At 41.1% G+C, this 14,128-nt stretch overlaps 1 protein-coding gene across 2 annotated transcripts; it reads left to right on the top strand.

The window, feature by feature from the left end:
• The first annotated feature begins 2,485 nt into the window (after positions 1-2,485).
• Positions 2,486-9,483, top strand: Tspan6 (tetraspanin 6). 2 transcript variants are annotated; one of them, XM_032890127.1, is made up of 9 exons: positions 2,499-2,677; positions 3,051-3,067; positions 3,557-3,745; positions 4,071-4,145; positions 4,936-5,034; positions 5,440-5,574; positions 5,924-6,007; positions 7,804-7,910; positions 8,638-9,483. In XM_032890127.1, exons 3-8 carry the CDS (start codon positions 3,734-3,736, stop codon positions 7,870-7,872), a joined length of 474 nt encoding a protein of 157 aa, XP_032746018.1. In that variant the 5' UTR covers positions 2,499-2,677; positions 3,051-3,067; positions 3,557-3,733; the 3' UTR covers positions 7,873-7,910; positions 8,638-9,483. The 2 variants fall into 2 exon arrangements, with proteins under 2 accessions (XP_032746017.1, XP_032746018.1); XM_032890126.1 differs by lacking the exon at positions 3,051-3,067 and having other exon boundaries at positions 2,486-2,677; positions 8,638-9,479.
• The last annotated feature ends 4,645 nt before the right edge of the window (positions 9,484-14,128 follow it).

Below are 14,128 nucleotides of genomic sequence, written 5' to 3'. Positions count from 1 at the left end.
CGATAGGAAAGAGACACAAATCCCCCACTAAATGTTGAATGTAACAAAATAGTAAAATATTTAAGGAAAATATTTTCTTACATTTTTTGGCATCAAGTGTATTGTTGCCCAAAATGTGGAGAAAATAACTGAATTAGAAAACAGGGGGAAAAAAAGATTGGATGCTCTGCCTCACCACTTGGAGACAGTGTCAGTACATGGGTAATTGGACTGTTGAAGCTAAGGCAAAAGCCAAACTGAGCTGTCCCCCTTCCCCAAGAGCAAGGAAGAACTGGTGGCAACAGGCCCTTCAGGGACTCTGCAGAGCCCCCATTTGTGATTCAGAGTCTAAGCAGCAGCAATCTTGGCTCCATCTGAGTCAAGATAGGTGTTTGTTTTATATTAGTCATGTCTCACTGCAGAGTGCCCCGTGTCTGATACAGGGAAGAGAGGTATGCTGGACAAGGGACTTAGGCTCTTTGAGTCTGGTTTTCCATCTGTAAAATGAGGGGAGTAATAGATCTGAGCTCATAATAGGACCTTTGTGATGTAGGTATGAGGTAAGAGGTAGCAAGGGCTGAGCGGCAGTGGGTGGTACCTGTGCTCAGCACTGCACTCACTAGTAATATGTGAAAGTAGAGATTCATCTTATGGCCCAGGGAAACATATGTGAAGTTGCTTTTGAAGGGATTAAGTGTCCTTTTGGTTTGGTTTGGGATCCAGACCCCAGCCTACATTTTAACTAAATTGAACTTTGGGATTTGTTGGCAGGGCAAGGGGAAAACTGGCCCAGCAAGGCAGGAGTGGTACAAGGTGTTGTGGCCATAGGAATATGAATTTCCATGTCGGCTTTTGGTTTAGTTTGGCACTGACTGTCCTTCAAACAAAGCAGTGTTGTGAGTGGCAGAGGAAGGGAGAGAAGGAAAGTCAACACATTCTTGGAAATAAGATGTGCCCTTTAGCTTTAGATGATTTTTTTTTTTTTTTGCTTCAGCCACATAAATATTACTTTGCTCTCAGGCTTACAATGAACATAATTTCAAAGCCTTGGAACAAATCGAAACTTCAGAGAAAACTTTCTGTTTAGGATGACAAGGAGTTAGTGAGACTTCCCTTAATGGATGTTTTTAATACGGGAATCCTCAGATAGGGTCAGATAGCTTCAGAAGGAAGCTTTGCATATACTTAAAGCTTCGGCGCTCCAGCTACCTGACTGTAGCTATGGTAAATACATTCTAAAAGCTCAATGTCTGTTTCCTGATGACTTTACCTCAAGGTATTTATGGAAGTATGTTCTCCCAGAGCACATATGTGGAGAGGGAGAGAGAGAGAGAGAGAGAGAGAGAGAGAGAGAGAGAGAGAGAGAGAGAGAGAGAGAGAGGGAGAGGGGAGAGGGAGAGGGAGGGAGAGAGAGAGAGAGAGAGGGAGAGAGAGAGAGATAGAGAGGGAGAGAGAGAGAGAGAGGGAGAGAGAGAGGGAGAGAGAGAGAGAGGGAGAGAGAGAGGGAGAGAGAGAGAGGGAAGAGAGGGAGAGAGAGAGAGAGAGAGAGAGGGAGACAAAGAGAGAGAGAGAGGGAGGAGAGAGAGAGAGAGAGAGAGAGAGAGAGAGAGAGAGAGAGAGGAGAGAGAGAGAGAGAGAGAGAGAGAGAGAGAGAGAGAGAGAGAGAGAGTCCATTTTCCATACATTTTTGTATTTCTCCTTGTGCTTTTGGGATAAAAACTTAGTATAAAGTCTGGCAATGAAGTAACTCATTTTCCAAATGTTGTTTGCTTGGACTGCAGACGTCTGGTTGGATGTTATAGGAACTGGTCCTAGGTCAATATTTAAACCACAGGAAAGCTCTGCATGATCAAGTCAATGGAACTTTCTTGTCCTCTGCTTCTGTAGTAGCATATGTTTAGAGCAAACTTTCAAGTAGGGAAAAAAATGGGGATCTAAGTGTCTGTCATGAATACATAACCCAGCTGTAAAGTCGGTATTGAATATGAGATAGATATTGCTTTGCTTTCAAACCCTGTAGCAACACCACACACTTAACCATCTCTGCATCACTTCACTAATTCATCATTTTATATAAATGCTGTGAATCTGATTAGAAGAAGAAAATATCCTTATGGTGTTTTTCTATGAGAAGCAAAACTCGTATTCAAGTGAAGGGCAATCTGATTTTTGATTTTATTCTTTTCTTTTAGGACACTATAGGGACCTGGGAGGCTGGACCTTCCAGCACTGCGGGCGGTGATAGACAACTTACGATGACGTAAAAAAGACTCGAGGGAGAGAGGTGGGTGGGAGACGGAAAGATTCCACAGAGGAGCAACAACAATAGCAAAAGCCACCACGAATAAAAAGAAAAAAAAAACCACACCGAAGCAAGCTCCACTGTAACCTTTAGTTTTCAGTAACAATCAGCAGGGGGCGCTCCGAAATTGTCGCAACTTGTGACAGCCTCCTAAGAATGACCCTCTAGAAAATCGTCTCCTGTTTCCGGTTCTTCTCAGTAGCAGATACTCGTAAGTTTTCGGCAGTTTCCGGGAAAACTCGGGAACTTTCGCGCCCGGCTGGCTCCAGCCGATCGCCTGGTGCAGAGGCGCAGGGTCTCGGGGTAGTCATGGCGTCCCCATCTCGGAGACTGCAGACCAAGCCAGTCATTACTTGTTTCAAAAGCGTTCTCTTGATCTACACTTTCATCTTTTGGGTGAGACACGGGGACGACTGGGGAACCCTGGCTTTGGTGGTGGGTGTGACTCGGAGCAGAGAACCTCAGGTCTGGAGTGGGGATGAGCTTTGGGCGGCTGTGGTTCCAGAGACCCCAGCCTTGCCCACGACTTGGCCTAGGCCGCAGTGGCGGGGTCCTGGACAATGGAGCTGGGGTCGGCGGCACAGCGTTGGCGCTGGGGTCCAAATGTGAGGTGACTGGTTGAAGTAGGACCCAGATATCTCAGAATATCGAGGTCGGAGCGGGAGATGAAGAAAGGAGTTAAGGCCCCTAGAGCACACGAGGTGTCCCTGAATCTTTCCTTTGAGGGGTCTTTTGCATAATAGTATCTCTCTTTTCACTGCTTCATAAGAGGGGAGTTTTTCACAGGTAAGTATGGTGTGAATCCATTCCTGCCAGTCTCTGCTTGGGTTTTCTTTTGTGTACCATCCCTTTGTATCCTATGTCCATCCCAAACTTGGGGATGGGGGATTCGAGAAGTTTCTGGAATCCAGAAACGCTTTTAACCATCTCCTTTTACAAGATGGTTTTTGTTCTTCGACTGGAGTAAATTGCTTGAGAAAATTTTGATTTCTAGACACGTATGCCGTGGGGAATGTATTTTACGCAATGAAACAGATGGATTTCTGCAGTTTTGAGACGATGCCTTGTCTACAATCCAACTTTATTTGCAGAACCCTTTCCTACCTCTCCCATATTTACCCACCCCATCACCCCCATATCCTGGCCACGGTGCTGTGGCAACTGGGCTATTAATCAATTCTCACAAGCATTGTGCCTTAGACACTTCTGGGTTTGTGATCGAAGACACAAGCTTGTAAGGTGCCTGACTGGTTCTTTTTCTGATTTCTCACATAGATCACTGGTGTTATCCTTCTTGCCGTTGGCATTTGGGGCAAGGTGAGCCTGGAAAATTATTTTTCCCTCTTAAATGAGAAGGCCACCAATGTGCCTTTTGTGCTCATTGGCACAGGCACTGTCATTATTCTCTTGGGCACCTTTGGTTGTTTTGCTACCTGCCGAGCCTCAGCCTGGATGCTGAAACTGGTGAGTACTTGATTTCTGTAGACTGCTCTTGGTTTTCCTAGGAAATTCTTATATGTTCTAGAACGGCTTTGTTTCTTGGAACTGGCTATGGCTGTTTACACTTTTTACGTTCCTTATGGGGGGGGGACCAAACTAACAGTCTCACTGCCAGCTTCCATATTAAATAGACCTCCTGAAACTGCTTTCCCTGCCCCTTTCAATAAAAATATGTTCAATCCATTGCTCAGAATTCCAGCCACCCCCTTCTTTTCATCTGTGATCAGAGTCTTTGGTCTGAGCCCTGTTTGTGCTAACTTGAACTTTTTAAAAACTTTTTCCCCTACAGTATGCGATGTTTCTGACTCTCATTTTTTTGGTCGAGCTAGTTGCAGCCATTGTAGGATTTGTTTTCAGACATGAGGTAAGCCTGAATTAGACAATCCTAATATTATCCTTTTAACATTTATCCTTTTGTCGTAGATAGAGTCACTAAGTAGCCCGGTTTGACAGCTCTCAATATTAAAAAAAAAAAAAAAAACATTTGAAGCAGTATTGCAAGCTAAGCTTTCGATCTGCTTTCTAGTAAAAAATTGGTAGGATGGTAATCACTAGAAGAAAATGATGCCATGATCACACTAATTTCTAGTTGTAAACTGGTGTATAAGCACCTATTAAAGTGGAGTTTTATAGCTTTACTAATAGGAAAGTAAAATACAAAGTTTATGACAAAATTAATACCTTCCCCGTAAGTCACATTTTGAAAAGACATAATTAATGCAAATCATCAAAGGCTTAATATTCATATATTAAAATCAAGTAAACATAGCACTGTTGAGAAGCCATTTATCAAGTAGCGAAGGTGTCTTCAAGTACTATTTGAACTGTTAGTACAGCTTCATTCCATAGGCATCCAACTTGTATGTTGAGGAAGATATAGGCTGAAGCGGGGAAAGGCAGGGCACAGTGGCCGTTGGATAGACGCATGCTCTCATAGCACCTTCATCTTGTAGGTATTTTATTGTAATATTTTGCTTGATAGTCCTTTCATCCCAAACTATATTCCTTAGTAGACATAATCAGACTGTGGAAGTTAAATTACCACATAGCAAAGAGAGAATGATTGGCTAGACATGAGAATTTCTTAGTTGATACAGCAACCCAAAGTATTTTCCAGAATATTTGCTTACTGGCATTTTGTTTTTCGGATTCAGATTAAGAACAGCTTCAAAAGTAACTACGAAAATGCTCTGAAGGAGTACAATTCCACAAAAGACTATAGAAGTGAGGCTGTAGACAAGATCCAAAGTACGGTAAGTGGTTAGAGCTGGTATGTTTTCAAGAGGGAAATACATTCCTTGTCGCCGCCAAGGAAAGGCTAGAGCTAGGCTGCTGGGTGTTCCTCACTTGTATGCAAAGGCAGTGTGGGATGATACCGGCATAGCTCTGGGTTATTTAAGCCATTTGTCCTTTTTCTTTTCCCTCCACTGATGTCATCAACATATACTGTTAGGGTCAACTACGACAGGGCAGTAAAGGCCATCTAAAACCCACGCTTATTGTTAAAATCAAGTGCCAGTCTCTTGAATAAATCAAGGAGATCACTGAGGATAGTACATATTGTTTGGGGCACACATTCCAATAGAAGATGGTGTTAGGCTGAATGGTTGGCTGCAAACCAGTAATATGAATCAAGGCTTTTTACATTTCTTTCTCAGTTGCATTGCTGTGGGGTCACCAATTACAGGGATTGGAAAGGTACAAACTATTACTCAGAAACAGGATTTCCCAAGAGCTGCTGTAAACTGGAAGGTTGTTATCCACAGAGAGATGCAGATAAAGTCAACGAAGAGGTGAGGGTCCTTTCAGGACTTTTTATTTGACAGTTTTTGAGGATTTAATGGAATACAAAAATGGACTCAAGTTTTACTCGCATGACTATACATAATCTGAACCTTGTAGGGAAGCTTGTACTTTGTTTCATACAACTAGCAAGTGACTGTCCAGTACATGATCCAAAAGGTGGGGCGAGCTGAGGACGGATGAGACAGGCTAGGTTTCAGTGACATGGTAATCAAAGGCTAATAATAGTAGTTCAGGACCATCCTCTGTGGACAGCTGAATGAGTAAAGTAGTTCTTACCGGGAAGAAAAGCACAGCTTTCTTGTTTTGTACGTAATGTCTTTTTCCCTCTCCCTTTAGGGTTGTTTCATAAAGGTAATGACAACTATAGAGTCAGAAATGGGAGTCGTTGCTGGAATTTCTTTTGGAGTTGCTTGCTTTCAGGTAGGTTTGCTTGTTCTGTGGGAATGTCTTATTCTTAGAGGTATAAGGGAAGTTTTTGGGGTTTTCTTTGTTTTGTTTGTTGCTTTTGGGTTTTTGTTTCTTTTGTTTTGGCGTGGAACTCGGTATGTAGACCAGGATGCCCTAGCACTCAAGAAGAGCTGAAGACCTACTTGCCTCTGTCACTCAAGTGATGCCGTTAAAGACAGAGGCAACCATACCCAGTGGGCTTTCACTTTTGAGACATGAGCTTTTACTTCAGGGGACTGGATAGAGGAGACTATGTAAGAGGAATCTTAGTGTTCACAAAGCAGTCAATTACCCATCACAGCGTAGGTTTTCTTATGGTGAAGTCATGGGACTTAACGTTGGATGTATATTACTGATTTTATCATTGACTCATTTTTTTTCTTTAAGTGGAGGATTTCCTGAATCCTGCATTTTACACAACAACAAATAACTATAAATGGAGTTGAGTGGTGGTGGCACATGCCATTAATCCCAGCCCTCCAGAGGTAGACACAGACTGATCTCCAAGTTCAAGCCCACCTTGGTCTGTCGAGAGAGTTCCAGGGCACTGAGGACTACACAGGAAACCTTGGATTGAAAATCCAACAAAACAAAATGAAATGAAATGAAACAAAAGAAAAAAATCCTCTATAGTTTAATTCACATTGTCATAGCCAAACATGCTTTGAGTCTATAAAAGACCTAGAATTCACTCCCAGCAATAAGCATATAGCATGCATGCATGTATGCATACATACATACATACATACATACATACATACATGTGTCTTGAAGTAAGAACCTTATGAATAGATGCAAACACTTTACCACTGAGCCACATCCCAAACCCAGTACATATTTCCTGAAAGCGGTTAACTGTGAGAAGACATAGTACCGTCATAGTTGATCAAAACATGAATTGATAGGAATCTTTTTTTTTCTCTGAGATCAGTCAAGGTTCTAAGTTTTCTTAGTCTCTTCCTTTCCTGGGCTGCACCTGCCTGGTGCTTGTCTAGAGATCACACAAGCCTCTGTTTCCTTCGTGCCTATCATTTTGTTATACTATAGATTGAGCTTTTCCCTGGGTTATGCTGATCACTACAGCATGAAAAGTTTGATACTGTGATTTGGAATGGATTTTTCAAGCCTTTTTTTTTCTTTACACATTTAGTATTATAGAAGTAAGACTAACGAAAGGCTAGTCCTAATAGATTTACCTAGGTGCACGTGTAACCATGTAAATCTGTACCAATGTAACAGCCATTAGCTTCCTTCATTCTAATTATGAGACAAACTTCAAAGCCCAGTCATTCTACCTAGATTTAAGTCCTTAGTAGCCACACGAGGCTAATGTCTGTTGTGTTGAACAGTACAAGTGCATCCAAAACTGACTTGTCCACATCAGTTGGGATTTTTCTGGATAAAATGCTTAGTCTAGACAATACTTTCGTTTTCTTTTTAGTAGCTGAGGGCTTTTCTAAATCCCTGGACTCCTGAATTTTCCCTTACTGTCCTTTGTGAAGTTCTGGGTCGCTGTTAGTAATGAGGTTTGGATTTTGTCTAATAATTAGAACGAAGGAAGCTAATGGCTGTTACATTTGTGCAGATTTACATGGTAAGACATGCACCTAGGCAGAAGTAGCTAATGTAATCAAGGAAACTCAAGGAAGGAAATTACTGGTAAATTACAAATAAAATGAGAATACATCCATATCCCGAGCTCTTTAATTTCTACAAATCTGCACGTTTGTGTGTGTAAATGTGTAATTTTGTTCATATTTTCTCTCCAGCTAATTGGAATCTTTCTCGCCTACTGCCTCTCCCGTGCCATAACGAATAATCAGTATGAGATAGTATAATCAATATGAACACGGGCTTATATCTCTTCAGTTCTAAGGTGCGTTCATTTTGGTTCTTTGTGCTGTTTCTATTGATATTTATGTGGTATTAATATTTACATGTTAATTATGAATTAAGTTTCCCAAGGTCTTTTCCAGTAGCTCATGTAAATCTTTTTGGCATGTAAGCACTGTTTACGCAGGTCAGGTTTCCATCTGCCAGGCTGGCCTGAAAGGATTTATGCAGCTTATCTGTGGTCGCCTTCTCAGACATTTGTGCAAGAAAAGAGCATTTCTTGATTTAAGGGTTCACTTACACTTCTCAACCTAAAGGTCGTAAGAGGTCTCCTTTCTCATGTATTTTGACCTAGAGGGAAGAGAAATAAACAATCTAACCTTGACCTTTGTCCTTTAATTCATGAAGTGTTAAGGAAAATATGTCCTGCTCCTGAATGCTGTTAGCATTTCCCCTAGACCCTACTTGTCATTCATACAGCCTTAGTGCCTAATAGTGTCCCTTTCTTGGTAAAAAGATAATTTTTGTCAGACTAGATTTTCAGTGAGTTAAAGTTCACCTGGCCTAAACCAGAAACCAGATGTGGGGACAATTGTTCCTGACTGAATTAATCTTCAGGGTACTTGTCATATTTTAACTGGGGCATGACCTGGGAGCATAGAGGGAGGGCTTCTCTAGTGGGAATAGACCAGAATGCAGGCAAATACAGATGATAAAATGTAGGCAACAACTAAATTAACCATGTTTTCTTTAATTTTTTGGATACCAAGGTTACCTTTGTGAGTTATAACAGCGCCTGGATGGAGACTGACATCTTATTAGCCTGAAAAGCTACACCAGTAGACTGATTCAATCAAGATATTTGTGTATTGCATTCTATGTCCACTTTCTGTCCTATTCTTACACCCCTATATCCCTGAGACACTGGAAGAGCTAGTAAATTGTAAATGAAATAATACTGTGCTTCCATTGGATTTTATTTTCCAGTGTGGGAATTGGGAGGAGTGCTGTGGATTTGCTCTCTTCATAACAGTGTTCCTGATGGAAGTTTAACCTCTACAAATTTGCTGTTGACGTAGTGTGATTGAAAATTGGCCTCCTTAAGTGGGCCTCCTATTAGTCAAGATTAGCTGGCTTGATTGTGTAATCTGCAACAAAAAGGACAATGTTTCCTTAGTCTCTGATGGTAGGCAGAGTGGCATGGTATAATACCATTCCAGCTAGTCAGCACATGGTGCCCATCATTGGCATTCCTGGGTGGTGGTACCAGTCTCAGGCTTTGGGTGCAAAGGACAGAGACTAAGAACTGCTCCCTGTATTTTGTGATACATCAACTTTCAGCACACAATGTATGTATTTTTGTCTCCAAACTAAGGCCTTTATAATGATCAGACTTTGTCATTTGAAAGGTTATCCTTTAGTGGCATCAGAACTCTTGTATTTTCCTTATAATTTACTGGAACTTACTTGATTAACTTTAGCTAGATTTTCCAGCAAATAATACTTCATATCAACTGTCAACATTTTGGTGAATTTTAATAGTATTTGTTTTGTTTTGTACCCTTGATTAATAAACATAAATCCTTTACACAATAAACACTGCATTTCCTCTAAAAGAATCATTTTAATCTTTAGAAAGTCTATTGGAATGGTTGTTTTTTTCACTGAGAAGGTGAAATCCTACATTTCCACATGGAGTCTCATTTTTAGGGAGAAAAGGAAAGGCCAAGGACTTGACTCTGTTGTTGAATATCCCTATAGAAAATAGCATTCTCGGGGTTGGGGATTTAGCTCAATGGTAGAGCACTTGCCTAACAAAAGCAAGGCCCTGGGTTTGGTCCACAGCTCCAAAAAAAAAGAAAAAAAAAAAAAAATACTATTTAAAAAAAAAAAAGAAAATAGCATTCTCTATGCTACTACCACTTTCCAAGTCATTAAATAGCACATGTGTACCATTGTCTTAAAAGGTCAGGCTTTTGTAGCGGCGTAGTTTGCATTGAAAAGTTGCAAAACAGACCATATAACCTGTGTCTTTAAGATAATGAGATAATTCTTTGACTTTGAGTCTATGCATCCAATATGTGATGCCCTGCTGTATCACATAGTCCCTGATTTCATGGTAAGGAGTCAAACACATCAATGAGAGAGAGAGAGGGGGGGAGGGAGAGAGAGAGAGAGAGAAAGAGAGAGAGAAAGGGAGAGAGAGAAAGGGAGAGAGAGAAAGGGAGAGAAAGTGTGAGAGAGAGCGAGAGTGTGAGCAAGCTGGGGAGAGAGCTTAGTTACACTGCTTGCCTTGGTCTGAAAGCACAAGGACCTGAGTTGTGTTGCTGGAACCCGCCTGAAAACAGCCAGGTAAGGTGCTGCACGTGTGTAATCCCAGCGTTGGGCAGGTGGAGACAAGTAGATCCACCTTGGAGCTTGCTGGCTAGGCAGCCAAGCCTACTTGGTGACCTCTATGCCAGTGAGAGACTGTCTCTAGAAAAAAAAGACGGGTGGTGTCTGAGGAACAACACTTAAGGTGTTTCCATGTCCACTCCCTCATGAACATAAATTTTCATAATGAAACCCATTTTGTGCAATTAGTATGTGCTGTAAACAACAAAAACCTACTTGAATTTGAGGTACCTGTGTTGAAATGCTTGGGGTTGTGTAAAAAGGAGTAGCCTAAAACTTTAGATAGGTGTGGCTTATTTTTGATGCAAGAGTGCTAACAATACAAACATGAAAATGTCCCCAAAGTGATAAACCCGATTTCTACTTATAGGGAGTAGTGATGATAGGGAACCAAGTATCTGAAGGGTCAGCACAGCAATGTTTCTTTTCATTCTAGTAATTTATTACTGTAAAAATGTGCATTGGTGTTTTGCCTGCTTGTACATCTGTATGAGGGTGTCAAATCCCCTAGAACTGGAGTTACAGTCGAGCTGCTATGTGGGCTATGTAGTTGCTGGGAATTGAACTCAGGACCTCTGGAAGAGCAGTCAGTGCTCTCAACCATAGAGCCAACTCTCCAGGCCCCGATCATCACAGCAACTTTCAAAGACATTTATATTATTATATTATAAAATATTAACATTTTGATATTTGATTATCTTGAAATCTATCATGCACTCTGATGGCACTCTCTTCCTAGTCCTCCTGTGTGTGTCTCCCCTTCCTGTGACCTCTCTCCACCACCCCCAAAAGAAAAAAAACATTTTATGTTGTCCATATACTCACTGGAGCATGGTCAAACTTCCAGTGTCCCAGGTAAAGCTGTGACTTTCTCCACTTGCACCCCAGGCGGAGCCATCAACTGGGGTGAGCCACACCTCAGCATCCTCCCTACTTGTTCCCCCGCCCCCCTCAGTTCTCCTTGATGGCCTTCTCTTCAGGCTGTCGATCTTTCCTTTAGAGCTTTGTGGGGTGAGATGGGGTGAAGGTGGGGGGGTCAGAGGCCTTCCATGTTCCTCCTTCCTAATGGTACATCAAAGACAGTATCGATCTTGAAAAGCCTTTCAAGGTTTTCTTCAGTTTCTATTAAAAGTTTTTTTTCCTCACTAAAAACAACTGTAGGAAATTAAAATATGGCAATAGAAAATAAACAACCAGCTGGGAGGAGGATAATGACTGGATTGTAAAAAAAAGGATTTAATAATAATAATAATAATAATAATAATAATAATAATAATAATAATAATAGGAAAAACAATCTTTCACCACACATCTGAATGGCTTGGTGAATTTTAAGTCCGGCTTATTTTGGATGGCAAAATACAAAAGGCCATTTATAAAGCTGCCATATGTCTGTGCATATTGGATGATAAACCTTAATTCTGAGGCTAATGAGGGCACTGGCTTGCTCATAGTCTACCTGAGCAGTGAAAAGTTGGGCAGGCCTTTGCAGCTGGCAAGAGTGAGGGGCTGCAGTGATGTAAGCCAAGCTTATACGTTTTCTACTGGGCCAAAAATATCTGCCCCTTCCTGGGCAGACACTCATAATAGCTCAGTGAATGACTTTTTTTTTTTCCTGTGACACAGGTCTGCATTTGAGTCTTCATTTGAAAAAATAAAAAGCCTTTGAAGCTTTGTTTTGTTTTTATAAAACTCTTGCAAACTTTCTGTTTTTCTCTATATCATACCCAGGTTTAAATTTAAAATGATTCTTTATCTTTGATGTGTTTAATGCATCCAGTGGGCTGTATTACTGTCAGCCTCCAGATTTTGCACTGCAAGGGGGCTTTGAGCTCCATGTAGAGACGCCGAGCTCTGTGGGCATATTTTCTGAAAATGTGGGATGCCTGGTAGTTTTCCATGGCCTGTTCCATGTGGGTGGCAGGTTTATGCTTTAGGCTTCAAAGTTGTGGACATACATAACTAATGCAAGGTATAAATACCATTTCTGTTTTCCCTTAGAGCTCACACAAGATTCTTTGAGACTCGCTCTTTTTAACCTCCTGTTGGCATTCAACTTAGTACTTCGCCAGCGATGTGGCCAAACAAATGTGTTAAGTTATGAGATGCGAGTCAGTATAAGCATTTGTGTGTGTGAAGCAGAAGGAACTTTGATTCCTTTGGGCTATGTTGTGTGGGCTTCTGTGTTTGTCTGGTAAAAATCTAACACAAGATAAAAATACCATTCCTGCCTTTCTTCACAGAATTCTGATTTTACTTTTACATTTTTTTAAAAAACCAATTTGGTGCCCCTAGTTCTAGATCAGCAAACCTAATCTCCCTAATTTAAAACAAAAGCCCCCAAAACAAAACAAAACAAAACAAGAAAAAAAAGGCTACTATATTAGAAAAAAGAATGTATAAATTGAAAATAGCTACAGGGAAGTGAACCTTTCATTTTGAAGAAGTCTCTAGTTTAAAACGTTGCCCAGATTGCTCCTAGGAAAGGAGCACTGTGATTTAATTATGGTTTTTTTAGTAGGTGCCCTACCCCGTGGAATTAGGCACTTACGAGAGCACCCTAAATGCTAGTGGAATAAATGAGTGAATGAGTGAGTCTAATTATAATGAGTCTTTAATGGTGGGAAAAACAAGATGCTGATCTAAATATCCCCGTTCTATACACACCAGCGTTTATATAATGGAAGCCACCTACCTACCCAGAAACCACTTAACCTCAGAAACCACTGTCAACTTCCTTCTGGTCAGATCACTTCCTGCTGTGTCTCCTTCTTCAAACCTTTGCTGTGTTGGATGGTTTTGGGCTTTTGTCCTTGTTTTGTTTTGACTGTGAGATGCTGATTTTCTTCCTTTCTGGGGATCTTTCTAGTTTCCTGGCACTTCCTCTTTCCTGCTATCCTTTTGAAGGCTTCTGTTCCTTTCCCGTTCTTCTTTTATACTTACCTTTCTTTGAGGAATTAAATATAAACGACGAACAGTTCTATCTTTTACATACTTCTGTTTTGTGTTGGTCATAAATGCTCATTTTCCTGTTCTCACCCTCTAACACCTAGAGACTTAGCAGTATGAACACTTGCACATTCCTTAACATCCTTCTCCTATGTTGTCTAACGCATGGCCAATAACAGTTAGACCTACGCCATTCACCAAATTGACCCTGTCACCAGCTGCTGCCAACGTTGATCATCACTGGCTCTGTCACACACATTTATTAGGTCACCACAAATTCTATAGGTAGGATTGCCTTACATGGTCTGGTGGTGGTATCCTCACCATGTTGTCAAAGGTTTTGTTTAAGAAAATTGAAATGGTTACTTGGAAGGACTTTTCTGGATCAGAACAGAAGCTTTTCACCACCGTTTTTGGGGAAATACAAGTCTGATAGCAATATCTCAAAGCTAGCTAAAAAGGATTTTGTGATAGGCAGGTATATGCACTGGGAGTGTAGAGTGGATGGAACAACTTGATTATGTAGAGACAAAGCCTGTAGAGTAGCTCTCTATTGTGTAGAATTCAGGGAATACACCTACTAGGTACAGCATAGGAAAATTTGAAAGGTACAGCAGGATGGCTGTATGCCTTTTCACTGCCTGGAAAAGCCATAGAAAAAGTAGGCAACTGGCCCAAAGGATTTTCTTTCCTATCTCAGTCTCTTGCTCTCCAGAGGGGAGACAGGGGATTGTTTCCTGATATCTAACTAGTTGCTCCAATTATTTGACTACCACAGGTAGGGGGGTAGCATGATCCCTTCTCCCACCTTAAAAAAAGGAGATGATTTGGTCCAAGGTCATATAGCTGGTAGTAGCAGATCTGGAATTTGAATATAAATCATATTTTGAGCCTGTGCTTCTTTTACAGGACTGTACA

This window comes from Rattus rattus, chromosome X (genome assembly GCF_011064425.1).
Source record: "Rattus rattus isolate New Zealand chromosome X, Rrattus_CSIRO_v1, whole genome shotgun sequence".
NCBI lineage: Eukaryota > Metazoa > Chordata > Mammalia > Rodentia > Muridae > Rattus > Rattus rattus.
Note: the sequence above shows the minus strand (reverse complement) of the source record. Positions and strands in the feature narration are given on the sequence as shown.

Bases quoted from the DNA above. Each gene is read 5' to 3' on its own strand.
- Tspan6 (XM_032890126.1), top strand. From the start codon at position 2,591: ATGGCGTCCCCATCTCGGAGACTGCAGACCAAGCCAGTCATTACTTGT. The intron at 4,146-4,935 runs GTAAGCCTGAAT...TTTCGGATTCAG, and splicing joins GATTTGTTTTCAGACATGAG to ATTAAGAACAGCTTCAAAAG. The intron at 5,035-5,439 runs GTAAGTGGTTAG...TTTCTTTCTCAG, and splicing joins TAGACAAGATCCAAAGTACG to TTGCATTGCTGTGGGGTCAC.